At 30.2% G+C, this 17,521-nt stretch overlaps 5 protein-coding genes and 1 non-coding gene across 7 annotated transcripts; 4 read left to right on the top strand and 2 right to left on the bottom strand.

The window, feature by feature from the left end:
• Nucleotides 1–1,886: 1,886 nt before the first annotated feature.
• LOC113798300 (angiotensin-converting enzyme-like) lies at nucleotides 1,887–5,034 on the top strand. The gene is made up of 3 exons (XM_075821031.1): nucleotides 1,887–2,015; nucleotides 2,680–3,211; nucleotides 3,298–5,034. Exons 2-3 carry the CDS (start codon nucleotides 2,798–2,800, stop codon nucleotides 4,945–4,947), a joined length of 2,064 nt encoding a protein of 687 aa, XP_075677146.1. The 5' UTR covers nucleotides 1,887–2,015; nucleotides 2,680–2,797; the 3' UTR covers nucleotides 4,948–5,034.
• LOC113798301 (ATP-dependent 6-phosphofructokinase, muscle type-like) lies at nucleotides 5,027–7,961 on the bottom strand. Its single transcript, XM_027348818.2, has 2 exons — nucleotides 5,421–7,961; nucleotides 5,027–5,352 (listed from the first exon to the last, which is right to left on the bottom strand). The coding sequence occupies exons 1-2, from the start codon at nucleotides 7,667–7,669 to the stop codon at nucleotides 5,064–5,066; spliced, it is 2,538 nt and encodes an 845-aa protein (XP_027204619.2). The 5' UTR covers nucleotides 7,670–7,961; the 3' UTR covers nucleotides 5,027–5,063.
• Nucleotides 7,962–8,407: 446 nt separating this feature from the next.
• Nucleotides 8,408–12,033, top strand: LOC113798303 (dual specificity mitogen-activated protein kinase kinase 6-like). 2 transcript variants are annotated; one of them, XM_075821037.1, is made up of 6 exons: nucleotides 8,408–8,537; nucleotides 9,766–9,908; nucleotides 9,991–10,208; nucleotides 10,268–10,356; nucleotides 10,412–10,815; nucleotides 10,877–12,033. In XM_075821037.1, the coding sequence occupies exons 2-6, from the start codon at nucleotides 9,884–9,886 to the stop codon at nucleotides 11,293–11,295; spliced, it is 1,155 nt and encodes a 384-aa protein (XP_075677152.1). In that variant the 5' UTR covers nucleotides 8,408–8,537; nucleotides 9,766–9,883; the 3' UTR covers nucleotides 11,296–12,033. The 2 variants fall into 2 exon arrangements, with proteins under 2 accessions (XP_075677152.1, XP_075677151.1); XM_075821036.1 differs by lacking the exon at nucleotides 8,408–8,537 and adding an exon at nucleotides 8,544–8,841.
• A 201-nt stretch (nucleotides 12,034–12,234) lies between these two features.
• On the top strand, nucleotides 12,235–12,390 carry TRNAA-CGC (transfer RNA alanine (anticodon CGC)). The gene is made up of 2 exons: nucleotides 12,235–12,270; nucleotides 12,355–12,390. It is a non-coding gene; the product is annotated as a tRNA-Ala (tRNA).
• A 43-nt stretch (nucleotides 12,391–12,433) lies between these two features.
• LOC113798279 (uncharacterized) lies at nucleotides 12,434–14,139 on the bottom strand. Its single transcript, XM_075821035.1, has one exon. The coding sequence runs from the start codon at nucleotides 14,040–14,042 to the stop codon at nucleotides 12,486–12,488; it is 1,557 nt and encodes a 518-aa protein (XP_075677150.1). The 5' UTR covers nucleotides 14,043–14,139; the 3' UTR covers nucleotides 12,434–12,485.
• Nucleotides 14,140–14,813: 674 nt separating this feature from the next.
• LOC113798273 (endoplasmic reticulum resident protein 29-like) lies at nucleotides 14,814–16,188 on the top strand. Its single transcript, XM_075821038.1, has 2 exons — nucleotides 14,814–15,206; nucleotides 15,277–16,188. Exons 1-2 carry the CDS (start codon nucleotides 15,000–15,002, stop codon nucleotides 16,114–16,116), a joined length of 1,047 nt encoding a protein of 348 aa, XP_075677153.1. The 5' UTR covers nucleotides 14,814–14,999; the 3' UTR covers nucleotides 16,117–16,188.
• Nucleotides 16,189–17,521: the final 1,333 nt, after the last annotated feature.

Here is a 17,521-nt window from a genome sequence, read left to right on the forward strand (position 1 = left end):
AAATGGCGAAACCCTTATTTTTTACGAAAAAATTTTTCTATTTTTGTTGTTGTTGTTCATTTAACATTGGAACAAGCAGAAAAAAAAACAAAAAAAACATTCAAATGGAAAACACTATGACACAGATGATATTTTGTTGTTATTTCTCTTTTTTTTCCTCAACAACAACAACAAATGGCCATGAAATATGGTCCATTCACAAGTGAAAAAAATAACGATTTTCTGCGTTGGTTTCTTGTTGATGTTTGGCGTCCAGTTGAACAAACTTTATTTGGATTTTTTTTTTTGTTTGGTTTAAATTTGGAATGTTTTTTCTCTTCCAAAATGTTTTTGGTTTTTTTGGGTAAAAATAAATTTTCTCTCTTGATGACATTTTTCATTCAACAACTACAACGACAGCAAATACGATTATATAATCAACAATGGATGATGATCTAATCATCATCATCAGAATCAGATAATTTCAAATTAACCTGTGATGCTAAGTTTATTTTGCTGTCAAAAAAGAAAATGACCTCGAAATTAACGAAACTGACTTAATTAATCCATCTTAAATAAGGATTAGAGAGATGAATAGTATTGACATTGACAGAAAACAAACCAAAAATTCAAAGAAAATCAATTAAAGAATGAAAAAAAGTTTTTCAGAAATAATATTTCCAAAAAATTTACATATAATTTTTACTGGAAACTTTTTTTTGTTCGGTGCTATTTTTAGCATCATCATCATCATTATGCTGTGTGTGTGTGATTTAAATGTAACATCCGGTATATGTACCCAGGTGGATATGTTTTCAATTGCCCAAAAAACGAAAACGAAATTAATTAATTAATTTCGAATGATTCAAAAAAAAAGACCAAAAATAGACGAACGAACTGAAAAAAAAACAAATCTTAATGACAAATATATGTTATTAATGATGATGATCATCATCATTAATGAATTTTCCATCAATGTTTTTTTCCCATATATTCAGCTAATTATCATTCAAACATAACACGCACTTAAATACGCCCACACACACACACACTTGAATACTCCCACTCACACAAACATATACGCCCACGCACTTAAAAAGCAAGATTCTTGTTCAAAAATTTTTTTTTTGGCTATTTTTGTTTTGTTTTTTGGCTGTTTTTTTCAAGTTAGTTATTAATTAATTAATTTTTTTGAATTGGAAATTGGCTGTTTGTTTGATGATGCTTGTGATGTTTTTTTATAATTAGGTTTATGATTCAATTGGATTTTCAATTTGTTTCTTCTCTCTTTTTTTTTGGTTGTGTTTTCGGAAACATTTCCCCTTTCCCAACAATATTTAATCAGCTTTACTTTTGTTTTTGGTATAAAATTTGTTGTTGTTTTTGTTTTTTTTTTGTTGAAAAACAACAATAACAATTTGAATAAAATCCATCATCATCATCATCATGGTCAATTGGAATTCAAATTCAATCGATTTTTTTTTCGAGATTGATGGAAAATTTCTCATTTTTTTCGCACAAATGTTTCAAGTTCGAATCGATTATTTTTGGTTGATTGAAAAACTTAAAATAATTTCAAATGTCCCTGTTAAATGATTGAAAATCTGCAACCAATCAATCAATCAAGGATTATCATCATCATCAGTTTTTTGGCCGAATCATTTTGGAAAATTTTCCCCGAAGAAACCAGATTCATCCGGTTTCCGAGAAAATTTCTTAGAAAAAAAACAGACGATTTTTTTCTGAAAAATCATTCAAAAAAGGTCAAAGCGAAACACTTTTATAATTTAAAAGTTGATTGAAAAAACATAACTTCGTGATCCATTCATTCATTCAATCACTTTTTCACACGATTCAAATCAAATTAACTTTTTGACAACAATCAAAGTTTCTATTTCAACATCATAAGTGTGTGTATGTGATGTGTAAATAAAGAGTTCATTGGTCATTGATAGAATGAAATTAAATGAAATGAAAAAAACGTTATTTCAACACCAAAATCAAGGTAATTGACCATCACTACGATTATCATTCAGGCAAGTGTTAAATACATACATTTATTTGGCTGGTGGTCACTGGCCTTATATTGATGATGATCATCGATGAAAAGCAACAGAACAAGAACGATTAGCAAAAAGACCTTTATTTTAACAACCTTGACAAACTACCTGAATCTATTGATTTTGGTTTTTTTGAAATTGAAATCCAATAAAGGTCATTGAATTTTTTTTTTGTTACATTTTGTCGGTGGTCATTTGAAAAAGTAATATATCTTCTCCCTTGGTTTGGTAAATGAGATAAGATTAGAAAAAAGGTGATTTTCTTGTGTATTACAGCAGAAATTCAAGTTGAATAATCACACATTTTTTTCACAAATCTTGAAGGTTAACGAAAAAATCAAAATTCCTTTCCATTTTAATCGCGTTTTTAATGCAGAAACAGGAATTTTTTTTTCGCTTTCACATAATGTTTTTTTTTATCAGCTGAAGATATCTACTTTAGCTACTTTCTCCACAACAACCACCACTGAAAGATTGAAGATTGAAATGAAATGTAACTTGGCGATAAAAATCAAATCGATCAAAAATGAAATGAATTGATTTTTGTTGTTGTTGTTGTTGCTGCTGCTAGAACTGTTGTTGCTGAAAAATTCTAATTTCGTTTTCGTTTTTAATTTTTTCAATTTTCGTTTTAAAACAGGCTCCACCATTACAAACAAATTCATTTTGGCTGGTGTATGTTTGTTTGTTTGTTTGCTTTAATCCAACCGAAAAAAAAGAAAATTCAGTGAAAATAACTTTGGTTGACATCATCAATAATGTCATCAATCAATTATTATCGATCCAAATTGCTGCTGCTGCTGTCGTTATTATTGATTTTTTTCTGTTCAATCAATCAATTTGTAAATGGTGAAGATGAAATACCGATATCATCGACCACCGCTTCGACTTTGACCACTTCGAATTCCACCACCACTACTGCTGTTCCATCATCGGTGTCAAACGCAACTGATGAACAATCAACACCGACAACGACGACGAAACAAGAAAATTCTACAACCGAAAAACTTAATGAAAATGATAATGATGAAGGGGGGTTAATCCGGGATGAAAATAAAGGCCGTGAATTTATGCTTGAATTTGATAAACTAATGGAACAATTAAATTATGAAATTGTTGAAGCAAGTTTTAATTTTCATACAAATTTAACTGCTGAAAATCAAGCACATTTGGTAAGTTTCTTGTTAGAGAAATTTCCTTGGTAATCTAATCTAAATCCAAATTTTCTGGTAATTTTCCCATCTTTTTCTTTTACCAGCTTGAAGTAACAAAAAAATTAAATCGTCAACAAAAAGAAATATGGAAAAAATCAAAACGTTATGATTATCAACAATTTTCGGATCCAATTTTACGACGATTATTTGAAAAAATATCCGTACTTGGTATACCAGCATTAGAAGAACAGGATTCGGAAAAATTTACAAAAATATCAACCGAATTAACACGCACATATGATCAGGCATCAATATGTTTAGATGGAAAATGTGGACTGGATTTAGATCCAGATTTATATCAAATTATGGCCAAATCACGTGATCCAGAAAAATTAAAACATGTATGGATTGAATGGCGTAATCAAGCTGGTAGTCCAAATCGTCAACGTTATATTGAATATATCCATCTTGGCAATAAAGCTGCAATTGCAAATGGTTTCAAAACATTAGATGATCTTTGGTTATTTCCATGGGAAACTGAAGATTTTAAACAACAAGTTGCTCAGCTATGGGAAGAATTAAAACCATATTATCAAAAAATTCATTCATATGTTCGAATGCGTTTACGACGATTCTATGTTGAAGATCGTCAAAATGAAACAACAACGATAAATTGGCCAAATGATGGTACAATTCCAGCACATTTATTGGGAAATATGTGGTCACAAACATGGGGAAATATTTATGATTTGGTTGTACCATATCCTGGACGTAAATCATTAGATGTTACGGAAGAAATGCGTGAACAAAATTATACAGCAATGAATATGTTTCATTTGGCGGAAAAATTTTTCAAAGATTTAAGTCTAATACCAATGCCTGAAACTTTTTGGAAATATTCAATGTTTACAAAACCATTGGATCGTAAAGTTGCATGTCATGCAACTGCATGGGATTTTTATAACCGCCAGGATTTTCGTGTAAAAATGTGTACATCGGTAACAATGAAAGATTTGATTACTGTTCATCATGAAATGGGTCATATACAATATTATTTGCAATATAAAGATCAACCAGTTGCATTTCGTGAAGGTGCAAATCCTGGTTTTCATGAAGCTGTTGGCGATTTATTGGCATTATCAGTATCAACACCAGAACATTTGAAAAAAATTAATCTTTTATCACCGAATGAAACGGTTGATCAAGAAATCCTTTTGAATTATCAATTAAAAATGGCATTAGATAAATTAGCATTCCTGCCATTTGGTTATCTAATGGATGCTTATCGTTGGGATCTGTTTAGCGGTAAAGTTTCATTGAACGAAATGAACAAACATTGGTGGTGGTATCGTTTGCAATATCAAGGTATTTCACCACCAGTTCGACGTAATGAATCAGATTTTGATCCGGCTGCAAAATATCATATACCAGCTGGTGTTGAATATATCCGGTATTTTGTTTCGTTTATTATACAATTTCAATTTCATCAAACACTTTGTAATATTGCACAACCTGGTCGGCCATTATATCAATGTGATATTGATGGTAATCATCAGGCTGGTGAACATTTAGCCAAAATGTTACGATTAGGATCTTCGGTACGTTGGCCAGAAGCAATGAAATTGATGACCGGTTCGGAACGAATGTCAGCCGCACCATTAATTGAATATTTTCAACCATTATTTCAATGGTTAGATCAACAAATCGTTAATGAAACATTAGGATGGCAGGTAAATCTGGATAATTATATTTGATTTATAAATGACTAAAATAATTAATTTTTGCGCAAAATACAAAAAAAAATTGAATTTAAAAATTAAAATATAATTTTTTCTCGTTAATTTTTTTTATTAATTTTTGTTTTGTAATTTTATTTTAGCACTTTGGCATCATTCAAAAATGGTGTACTAATCATTAATGCTAATGATGTTGATATATTATTCGTTGTTGTCGTCTTCGTCGTATCATCATGATTATTATTGGTAAAATATCTTGCACATTCCATACCTAATTTAACACCTAATTTTCTATCAAATGGTGATGGTTGTGTTGGTGTTTGTATCAAATGCATATCGATTGAATTTAATCGAATACGATCTTGAAATGGTTGTATGATTGTTTGATAAATTGATTGAATTTTCGACCATAACGGATAATGTCTGTGTTGAAAAAACGAAAGGTTGTTTAAAAAAAAATCTAACCCTTCATTAACCAATGAGGTACTTACATGATAACAAATTTATTTTCATTTGTATTCAATATTGAATCTCTTATTTCGATTGCTTTGGATCGTATTGATTGATCATCTGATTTATTGGTATCTGATTTTTGATTTTTAATCAATGTTTTTGATTTTTCATTTGTCAATGATGGATGTGGATGATGAACAGTTATAGCACCTGTAGCGATTGCAAATAATTCCGGTGATACAAATGTAGCGGATGATATCATATCTAAATTAATTCTCAGCAGAAATAATTGATTAAATGTTCCTTCAGTTGAATAGATAAGATCAGATATTAGCCGTATCACTTTGTTCATCATTGAATCCCGACCCAATTTTGACCAAACAATTTCATTATCATTGCAATTCTGATTCTGATTTGGATCATCGTTAAAATCAACCGATGAAACTGGAATATAACCAAATTTCAAATCTTGAAGATAGCCGAAACGTTTTCGATAATTATTCAATGTTCGAACATGTTGATATGCTTGATGATCACCAATAAAACATAGGGATTTTATTCGATTTTTTTGTAAATTTTCAATAATTTTTTCAATATTTTTATCATTAATTTTTATCGATTGATATGAAGGTGATCGAATTTGTGAACCTAAAATTTGTGTACCACTCAATGAAACTATTCCGGAAACATCCATCCATTTAAATTGATAAACATTATTTTGTAAAAGTCCTTCCAAACCATTTTTATAACCAAAAACTTGAATATCTTGTGCATAACCATAACGTACTAATGCAAATATTATACCATTTATACCTGATGGTAATGGGAAATTTTTGGAACAAATTATGATTGCCCAGGAAGTTTCCGGTGCAGTCGTTGGTGGTGGTTTTGAATTGATCGATATTTTCAATGATGATGATGATGGTGGTGACATAAGATTACGATAATTTTCCCATGTATTTATAAAATTCGGGCCACGAAATTCCATAACTTTTGGCCAATTATGTTCACGTACTGTACGATTCAAGCGAACCATTTCTTCAATACAACCAGGTAATGGTCGTTGATTAAGTTGACCATTTTCTAATGTTAATATCATAGCTGTTTTGGTTAGTTCACCATTAACATTATCTTTTTCCTCAATAATCATATCATAAGCTTTAAAACCAGTTGCCATTGACATTAAATGATCAAATGCCGAAGTAAAACCACCACGTTGTAAATGACCAAGAATTATTAATCTTGTTTCAATATCACATTGTTTATTAAGGTAATCTTTTACCTGTATTGAACGTATTGGTTGTCCTTGATTATCACATGCACCTTCTGATATGATTACTATATGATAATATTGTCCATTATTACGTTCATATGTAATACGTGTTGATAATTTTCGTTGCCATTCTTCAGTTGAACGATGTGGATATTCCGGAATGAAAACATATGATGCACAACAACATAATGCTGCTGATATAGCCAGATAACCACAATTCCGTCCCATAACTTCAACAACCATAGCACGACTATGACTTTTTGCTGTTGTTTTCAACAAATCAACCGCTTCAATAACACGTCCTAATGCTGAATCAGTTCCAATGGTCATCTCCGACCCTAAGAAATCATTATCAATCGATCCAATAATTCCGATCAAATTTAATTGACTATTCAATGATATTTTTGCCGTATCAATATGTTCATTATTTTGATTTTGAACAATAAATTCTCTAACGAATTGTGACCATTCACGACGTAGATAATTTGCACCTGTTAAACTACCATCACCACCAATAACAATCAAATTTTCAATATTGAAACGCAATAGATTAAAAGCCGCTTTTTGACGGCCATCTTGTTGATAAAATTCACGACATCTTGATGAATTGATAATCGTACCAGCTTGATAAATAAATTGTTGTAATATTTTACGATTTGCTTTTACAATTGTTTTACTGGTTCCATCAATTAGGCCTTGAAATCCATTATAAATAAAATATAATTCTAGGTTATTGTTACCGTTATTTTTATCTAATTTTTTATTATTATTATTCATCGATTTAGTTATCTGATCAAGATGACGACATAATAAACCATATAGAACACTATTCATCCCTTGACAATCACCACCACTTGTCATAACGGCTATATTGGATGTTCTTGATGATGATGTTAATGTCGATGCTGATGATATTGATTTTGTTGATGATTTTAATGATTTTTGTGATGATTGCTGTTGATCATTTGGTTGTTGTTGTTGTTTGTTTTGATTATCGACTAATTTTGTTGACATTTTTTCAATCCACAAAAGAATTTTTTGCGTCTAAATTTGGATTTAAATATAATCAATGTTTGTTTGATTGATTGATTAGATTGAATCGAATTTTGTAAATTTTTTCAAAATTCAATTTTCAAATATAGACCATGTGTCGCCATCTATCAACGACCAATCTAACTATCAAATCGAAAATTTTTTCCCCTCTCTCTCTCTTGATTTATCATCAGTCAAAACAGTAATTCCAGAAAAAAAAGAAAAACTGTCAACTCTAATGATGATAACCATGGTTGTTGTTGTTGTTGTTGTTGATGACGACAAACCAGAAACTAGTCAGAAAAACGATGGCGCCATACAATCGAGTGAGAATCCTTCCCCATATACACAGACACACACTATATATTCATCTCGAGGACATCGAAAACATACACACACACACACCACATTCATATATGCAGCTGTATCCTTGGTTAAGAAAAATCATCATTTACCACTACGACACTGACGATTATTATCATCAAACAAACAAACAACATCGACAAAAAAACAAGGATAAAATTAAATGAAAATAATAATAAAGAACGAAAGAAGAAGAAGAAAACCAGAACAGATTTAAGATCTTCTCTCTCCGTGTGTGTATTTTGGTTTTGGTTTTGTTTTTGTTTTTTCTCCAGTTTGTTTCGGGTTTGATCATCATCAATTTGTTCATCATCGATTCGATCATCATCGGCAGCAAGAAGAAATTTTGACTATATCAAAGATAAAGAAACCGAAACATTCAAGTGATATTTTAGTGATATCTCGTGTTGTTGTTTTTTTTGATGATTTTTTTTGAAATTTTGTTTCAACCAATGATCAAAAGAATCTTCTTGATTTCAACGAAATGGTATATGGTTAATATTTGATGTCAAAATATGATGATGATGTCCATACATTGAATTTAACCTAAAAAAAGAGATTTATCTGTTCTTGGTTACCACTACTACCACTACTACCTATTCCATATATCGGTGTTTTTTTTCTGTTGGTGATCGGTTCGGTTATTCTTTTCTTTTCTTCATTTTTCACTGGTTATTTTTCTCAATATAGCCGATTCTGTTTTTTTTTACTGGTGAATTCTGCATTGAATTAAGAAGAAAATGCCACATAATAATAATATTTATCTATCATCATTATCATTGTTTATTATGGTACGGTATATGACAAGTGACAAAATTTCACCGCTATATCCCCTTCACAATTGAATATTCTATGTGTATTTTGAATTCTTTTCCGAAAAAGGAAAAGTTCCAAATATTCTTTAGTGGTTCTCTCGATTCTTTTGTTTTGTTTCTCCGAATGAAAATATTTATTATTGCATTCGGCTATCAAATAACGAGCAACTGAAATTAATTTGATAATTCTTTCTCTGTTGATTGATTCTTTTTATTGAATTACAAATGCCAGGTGATTCTTTTTGCTGGTTATGATTACGGTTGTTGTTTTTCATACATGTGCTCTATATATTCTTTACTTCGACAACGACAACGATGATGATGCTAAATAAAAAAAAATTCTATTTATAGAATCGTTATTTTTATTTTCATTTTTTATTTATTTAGAAAAAAAATTGATGATCATAAGCTTCATAGGTTGAATGGAATTTCATAGTCTGTATTATTTACAAACAAAAAGAAAATTCTTGAAATTCTAATGTTCATCATTAATGGTGATGAACGAATTGATTTAAATTCAAAGAAGAAAGAAAAATGAAAATACAATCGATATTTTGATTTTCTCATTCAGATTTCAAGCATTTTTAAAAAAAAACACAGGTTTTTCTTGTTTATTTCAGTTTCATTTAACATTTTTTTCCTTGTTAATATTTCCCAATATGTTTTTTCGCTAATCTTTCTCTCTCTATGACAATAACCACACAAAATAAATGCAAGAGAGAAGTTTGTTTTATCTATGTTTTTTGAAAATACGGTGCTCAGTGTAATGAACTTTTTGTTTTGTTTTGTTTATCCATTTTTTTTAATAATTTTGTTTTGATTTTTCATCGGGTTTTATCGAAACGTTCAAAAATTAATAATTTTATGACCGATTTATTTGTGTCGATAATAAATAATCAGAAAAACGATTAAAAACATCCATCAAACAACAACAATAACAACATCTACACCTGATAATTATTTACCTGAGCAGATAATCATTTAAGCAGCCACCATCACCAAATAATAATAATAAAAAATGCCGAAAGTTAATCGAAAATTTCGTAAGTTTTTTTTGACAAATGTTTTCCCGTAAAGTTTCCGGATTAATTCTGTTTTTTCCCTCTTTGTTTTGGATCAAAATAGCCAATATGAATCTAATTCTACCTTCAGATGATCCACCATTAGTACAACAAGGATTACCACCACCAAATCTAAATCGTTCAACAAAAATTCGTATCAATGGTACTACAATTGAAATTGATCCAGAAAATACTAAACCAGTTAAACAATTAGGTCATGGTGCATATGGTTTTGTTGAATTAATCGAACATGAACCATCAGGTATACAATTGGCTGTTAAGGTTGGTTTTGTTTTGATTTGTTTCTGGAAACTTTCTCATCAATTTTTTTGCAATAATAGCGGATATGTGCATCAAAAGTATCCGATCAAGATCGTTTATTTCGTGATATGGATATATTGGTTAAATCACAGGGCTGTCCACATATAGTGTAAGTAGTAATGATTTCCGGGAAATTTTCTCTAATTTTTTAATAATTTTTTTAGCGAATTTTATGGTGCAATTTATTGGGAAAATAATCTTTGTTTATTCATGGAAATATTGGATGCATCATTAGATAAATTCTATAAATTAGCATATAAATTATTACCGGAAAATTCCCCGAATAATTTAGCAATACCCGAACCAGTATTAGGACGTATTGCATATTCAGTTGTATCGGCATTAAATTTTTTATATGATATGAAAATTATACATCGTGATGTTAAACCATCAAACATTCTCATCAACCGTTCTGGACAGATAAAATTATGTGATTTTGGTATATCAGGTTATCTGGTTGATTCTGTTGCTAAAACATTTGAAGCCGGTTGTAAAGCATATATGGCACCTGAACGTTTGGTTCCCAATCAAAAAGGTTATAATATACGTTCGGATGTATGGAGTTTAGGTTTGTTTTTCTGTCAAATTTTGATTGATTTTTGATTAATTTTTGTTTTTCATTTTCAAAGGATTAACATTATTGGAAATAGCAACGGGAAAATTTCCATATCCAACAAATGATTTATTTAAACAGATAAAATCTGTTTATGAAGATGATCCACCAAAATTACCTGAAGGAAAATATTCACAAGAATTTCATTATCTAATTGGTGAATGTTTAAAAAAAGAACATCAAGAAAGGCCAAATTATGAACAATTATTAGAAATGGATTTTTTAAAAACATATCAAAATCATGATATATCAGATTTTACTAAATTTGTTTTAGATTCGGAATTAGTAGAATTATCATCACCAACAACAACAACGCCACCACCTGTAATTGATAAAAATTCATTAAATAAATCCGAAACAATAACCAATGATACAGATAATCAATTGAATAATATCACCATTACGAATGATGATAATAATGATGATGATTCTTGATCCTATGATGGGAATGAAGTGTTATTATTTGGCAATGAACCTGTCATAGCAATATTACCTGAAGAATTTTTATTCGTATGATTCTTGTTTGGCCATCATCATCATCATTAATCCATCAAAAACATCGTAAGCATACACATCTTTCATCATCGTAATCAGAATCATCCATCGATAAATCATCAATCAATCACCATTACTGAAAATCAATCAATTCGAATCGATTGATTCGACCATCATCAAACACATCATACATTACACATTACATCATTCATCGATCGATGAACGAAATTCAAAAAAACTTGCAATAAACAATCAGTGCCATCTATTAACGGAATTTATTGAACTGAAAAACAATGAAAATTCTCCACAAAAAAAAACTTTTGTGAAAAATCTGCCTTATTTGAATTTAAATAAAAAATCCAATCAATCAAAACACGTGCAATTTCGAGAAAAATTGCAATCTTCCCGCCCAGGATTTATGGATTGATTTTAACCCTTTGTTTTCCTGCTTTTAAATCAGTCTCAAAAAATAAAAATTAGTTCAATGAATGTATTAGTCCATCCTTCCCCTCTATGATCGATCGATCGATTAATTGATTGATTTCGACTAATTAATTTAATTGATAATTTAATTGTATTTTCGTTTCCAATTCTTTGTCATCCATTTCATTTCATTTTTTTTTGTAATTATTTTAATGAATAAATTCAATAAATAAATAAATGAAGAATGTAGAATAATTAAGGGTTAAAAAAATCGATTATCATCGACCATGTAGTGATCAGGGAGCCACACTATACTTCAATGACAATGAAGTGTTATTTTAAATAAAAAACTACAGCATTCGTTAATAATCTATGGGCGTATTTGGTTCAACAAGGTAAAATTTGGTGAACCTAAAATACCAGAATTCTTAAGGAAAATATTTTGTTTGTTTGCTTGGGGATGTATTTCAGTGGTAGAAAGTCTGCTTCGCAATTTCAGATAATGTTCCATATGGTTACAACCAGAATTATTCATTTATTGAATTTTCTCTGGCCAATGGAAAATGAATCCGATTTTGCAGAAGGTCATGGGTTCGAATCCCATCATCTCCAAAAGAAGAAACAACAATTTTTTTTTTTTGAATTTTATTATTTTTTTACTTCAAAAAGCATTAATACGCATGCGCTATTAAAAATAATGATAATTTTCAATGATGATTTCGATGTTGTTTTTCATAATCTTCATATTCACGATGTTTACGTTCAAGAAAATCTTCAATTTTTTTGAGAATTTTTTCAAAAATTCTGACCAAATTCTTATCATCATCATTATCATCGTCATGTGGTAATGGACGTGTTTTACAATGGCCATATTTCTTTTCAAAATCACTACGTAAAATACAAGTCTGTACGGTTACTGTATCATCAAAATATGCACCATCAGGGCAATTATATAATGCTAATTGTGTTTGATCATTTTGTTTATAACAAAGATAAAATCGATTACAATCGAATGGATTACGATGACGTTGACCATCAGGATTTGTTGGGCATTGAATTAATTTACGATAATCAATTTGTTTTTCATCGATGGTGGATTCGATTTGTCTATGTTCGATAATCATACGCAAAACATTTTCAAATGGATATCGCAATAAAGATTCTTTTTCTTCATCACTAATAAGTTCCAATGGAAATTCTTCATGATGATGATGATGTTTGTCATCTTTGTGATGATGATCATCATGATGTTTATCGTGATCTTTATCATGATCTTTGTGATGATGGTCATCTTGGTGGTGGTCATGATTATCATGGTCATAATTATGATGATGATTGAAAATGTTATGAATTATATCATCGAAAATTTTGCGCCATATATCATAGTCATTATGATGTGGTCGTTTTGTAGTTGGACGCATTGTTGGGCGTGTTGATGGACGGGTCGGTTTCTCGGTAGTTGGGCGTGTTGATGGGCGGGTCGGTTTCTCAGTAGTTGAGCGTGTTGATGGACGGGTCGGTTTCTCGGTAGTTGGGCGTGTTGATGGGCGGGTCGGTTTCTCAGTAGTTGAGCGTGTTGATGGGCGGGTCGGTTTCTCAGTAGTTGAGCGTGTTGTTGGACGGGTAGTTTTCTCGGTAGTTGGGCGTGTTGTTGGACGGGTAGTTTTCTCGGTAGTTGGGCGTGTTGTTGGACGGGTAGTTTTCTCGGTAGTTGGGCGTGTTGATGGACGAGTCGGTTTCTCGGTAGTTGAGCGTGTTGTTGGACGGGTAGTTTTCTCGGTAGTTGGGCGTGTTGTTGGACGGGTAGTTTTCTCGGTAGTTGGGCGTGTTGTTGGACGGGAAGTTTTCTCAGTAGTTGAGCGTGTTGTTGGACGGGTAGTTTGCTTTGTACTTGGGCGTGTTGTTGGTTTTTCAGTGGGTGGTTTAATCGTTGGCAATGGTATAGTTTTACATTGACCATATTTAGCCAAATAATCATCAATACGTATACAGGTATGTACAACCAAATCATCATCAAAATATTGACCATCTGGACAATTCCAGATAGCTAATCGTACAAAACCTTCTTTATAACAACGATAAAAACTTCTACAATCATATGGATTACGTATATAACGTGAAGAATCTGGATTTTCTGGACAATGAATATATTCACGATAATCGATTGTTGTCATTAAATCATTTCCATCATCATTATTGCTAGCAACCACAGCAAATGCTGATGAAGCGACAATGATGGATAATAATAATGGGAAAAATTTCATAATTCTTTCCCGAAAAAATCAAATGGAAAAAATCTTTTACAAAAAATTTTAAAATTAGCAATGAAAACTTGTAATAAAATCTTTGTTTTTTAAAAAATTGAACCATATTTATATGATAATTAATCAATTAATCAGTAATTAAATCAATGAAAATTTAATTTTTTTCTCATGTAATCACTCAAGTATTATTGAAAAGAATAAAAATGATGATCATCAGTTTTTAATCAGTTTTGATTAGACATAATCGACAAAGGGGGTCGTGTGATTTGGTCAAACCCCCCAAAAAATCAATCAAATCAAACTATTAACCAAATCAATCAATCAATTGTTTGATCAAATTTACAATGAAAATAACATTTCCATATATCACTGATTCACCAGATGGTTTTTTTTCCTTTGTCAATCGCAATTTCATTGTTACATCATTCTATTCTCTCAGCAATAGAGAAAAAAGACACACTTGAAAATATAAATAAATCAAGTGAGAATCACCATAGGCAACGACAATTTTCTCTTGAAAAAAAAAAAAATTTAAAGGATTCAATTTCAAGATCATCATCATTATCGCACAATGTTTTTGTCCGTTTGTACAACGTTTACATTTGGTTCAATTTTTTTTAAATTTTTGAAAAAAAAATTTAAATGCGTACATTTATTGTTTGTTTGAACTTAAACCAAGAATCCTATCAGTTAAATAGTTAGATAGATAAAACCAAACCAAAACAAACAAACAAACAAAAAACTTAAATAGATCCAGGTACCTAATTAGCTTCTACCTTTTTAATTTTTGATCAACAAAAAATTCATTCACCTTCATTGTTTGTTTATCGGTTTATCCTAATCTAATTAACTAAAACAAACAAACCTGGATAAAAATAGCCAATTATCTATTTATTATTCGGCTATATAAACGCAAATGGCTATTTGATTCTTTACCCTGATTCATTCATTCATTCAATGATGATGATGATGGTCATTTTCATTTTGAATTCCATTCAGTTCGGGTCGTCGTCCTTGTTTGTCATCGCTTCATTCGATTCATTGATGATGTTACCACAATCAATTATGATGATGGTCATGATGATGATAATCCTGATGATGGATCAATATTCATGTCAACATTATTTAGGTGTTGTTGAATTGGATCAATATACATTCGATTCGGTATTTGATTTGATTGATTTCCACTTTTTTGTTTCTGATTTTCTGTTTTGTTTTGATTTTACAACACTAGATTGCATCACGTTTCCGTTATGTTTTAACAAAATTTGATCATCTTTATTCATATGGACCGAATCAAAATGTTTTCAATCAATTAGCATTGGATACAATGCGAATGCTTCAAGCGAATCAAGATGGTCAAGATATTTTATTCGTAAATCTTGAGATAAAAGATTTTGATGATAAACAATGTTTTGAATTAGCTGAAAGATATTCCATCGGGAAAGATCAATTTCCAGCAATCCGGTTATTCATCAATCAAAATCCAAATTCGGATTGGAAGAAGAGGGAAAATATCGAACACTTTAAATCAATCAAACCAATTCGTTATCCTATACAACGACGACAACAACAAAAAATCCTAATAGATTCAACAAGATTACGTTTATTTTTGAAAAAATTCACTCAAATTCAATTACCATTATCAAATTGTACGGAATATTTGGATCAATTTGCTAGAGAATTTATTCAAACATTCGATTCGAATGATACGTCATATTTGAATGAACAACAAAACAAAATTATCGTACAAATGGAATCCATATTGAACGGATTAAGTGACCAAGATAAACGAAAACAAACAATGGAATATTTAAAATGGATGAAATATGGACAAAAATTCAAAACTTTAAATGTTTACGAACAACAACATAAACGTTTAACATCAATATTATGGAATGATGATAATAAAATTGATGATCAAAAACGTCAACAATTACAATTACGTTTTAATATTTTACAAAGTTTTCGTTTATCAAATGATTATGCTGATGATGATGATGATGATGATGATGATGCGACAATCGATATAATCGATAGTGGTAGCAATAGTAGATTTAAAGAAGAATTTTAACAAAAAAATCGATCGATCGATTAGAAATTAAATTGAAATAAATTTTTATTGCTTTTTCGTTTTGTGATTTAATCGTTTTTCGTTGGTCGATTTTGTTTTTTCACTGGAAAACCAGGAACAGCAAAAAAAACATTACGAAAAAAAAATTGTTTACGAATGTTTGGCTATTCTAACCCAATAAATGTTTTGGTCGGCAATTTGACGATTGATTTTTCATTTGACCAACAAAAACCCGTTTTTCAGTTTTGCTGAAACTGAAACTGGACAAAAAAAACGATTATTTTTCTTTTCTTTAACGGTATTTCCTTGATTATTGGTCTGGAATTTTTGTTTTCAGTTTTTTTGTTCCTGACTGGAATTCATTGGTTTCGATTTTTTTGTTTTAAAAAACAAAAAAATTTATCAGAATTTTTTTGGAAAAATTCCAGGATCAAATGAGAAAAAGGCAAAATTTTCGTTGCTTTTCACACGCTATTTCGATCCAGTTGGTTCTGAAAAAAAAATTTCAAGAAAAAAAAATCAATTTTTTTCCAAAAAAATTCCATCGTGTCCATTATCATCATCATATGGCTTTTAATTTAGTTGTCTTGACCAATGAATGTCCCAGAATATTCTTTGGACAACAGAACAAAACAGAATCGAGAATGTTTATGTTTTCAATTTTCATAAGCTTCATTTTAAATTCATTCATTGTCATTGTTGTTGTTGTTGTTGACTTTATCGGTTTGGTTTCGTTTTAAAAAGTTGAATAGAAAAAAAAATTGAATTTAATCAAATGAAAGTTTGATTCTTTTTTGGATTCTATTTTTATTAGATAAATAAAGAGAAGAATAAAAGGTTTCCAATGAATTCTGACTTTTGGATCAAAAGAAGAAATCCAATTTTCTAAATGAACTCCCGTTGGTTCGTTTTTTTTTCGTTTTTCAATTTCAGTGAAAATGATGCAAAATGAAATTCATAAGATTCGGCCATTCACCAACCCAAAACGACAACGATATTCAACCAAACAAAGAATATCTAAAAAAAAAAAAAAAAAAAAAAATGAAATTCAATTCACTTTTTTTTAAAAACGAAAAACGAAAAAGAATCAAGAATGAATTACAAGCGGAGATCCGTTAATACAATTGGCAAATTTTCATTCAAATGTCAGCATCAGTAGAAATAGAAAATTTCCAAATCCACACAATATGTATTCGGTTATATTACGGTTATGGATTCTCATCACTCTCTCACCACCATCGATGTTTATAATATTAATATCAAACATCGCAAATGTGTCGAGAATGTTCATACATTGATTTTTTCAATATTTATTTCGTTTCATTTTTTGATTCGCTTTTTTTTTACTTGTGATCCTCAATAATAATGTGAGTTTCAATCGATACCAAAAAGTTTTTTTTCTGGT

The sequence above is a fragment of the Dermatophagoides pteronyssinus genome, unplaced genomic scaffold, assembly GCF_027571235.1.
Source record: "Dermatophagoides pteronyssinus isolate colony J.1.1.1.1 unplaced genomic scaffold, Derpt_VIB-CSIC_2022.12 sq0008, whole genome shotgun sequence".
Lineage (NCBI taxonomy): Eukaryota > Metazoa > Arthropoda > Arachnida > Sarcoptiformes > Pyroglyphidae > Dermatophagoides > Dermatophagoides pteronyssinus.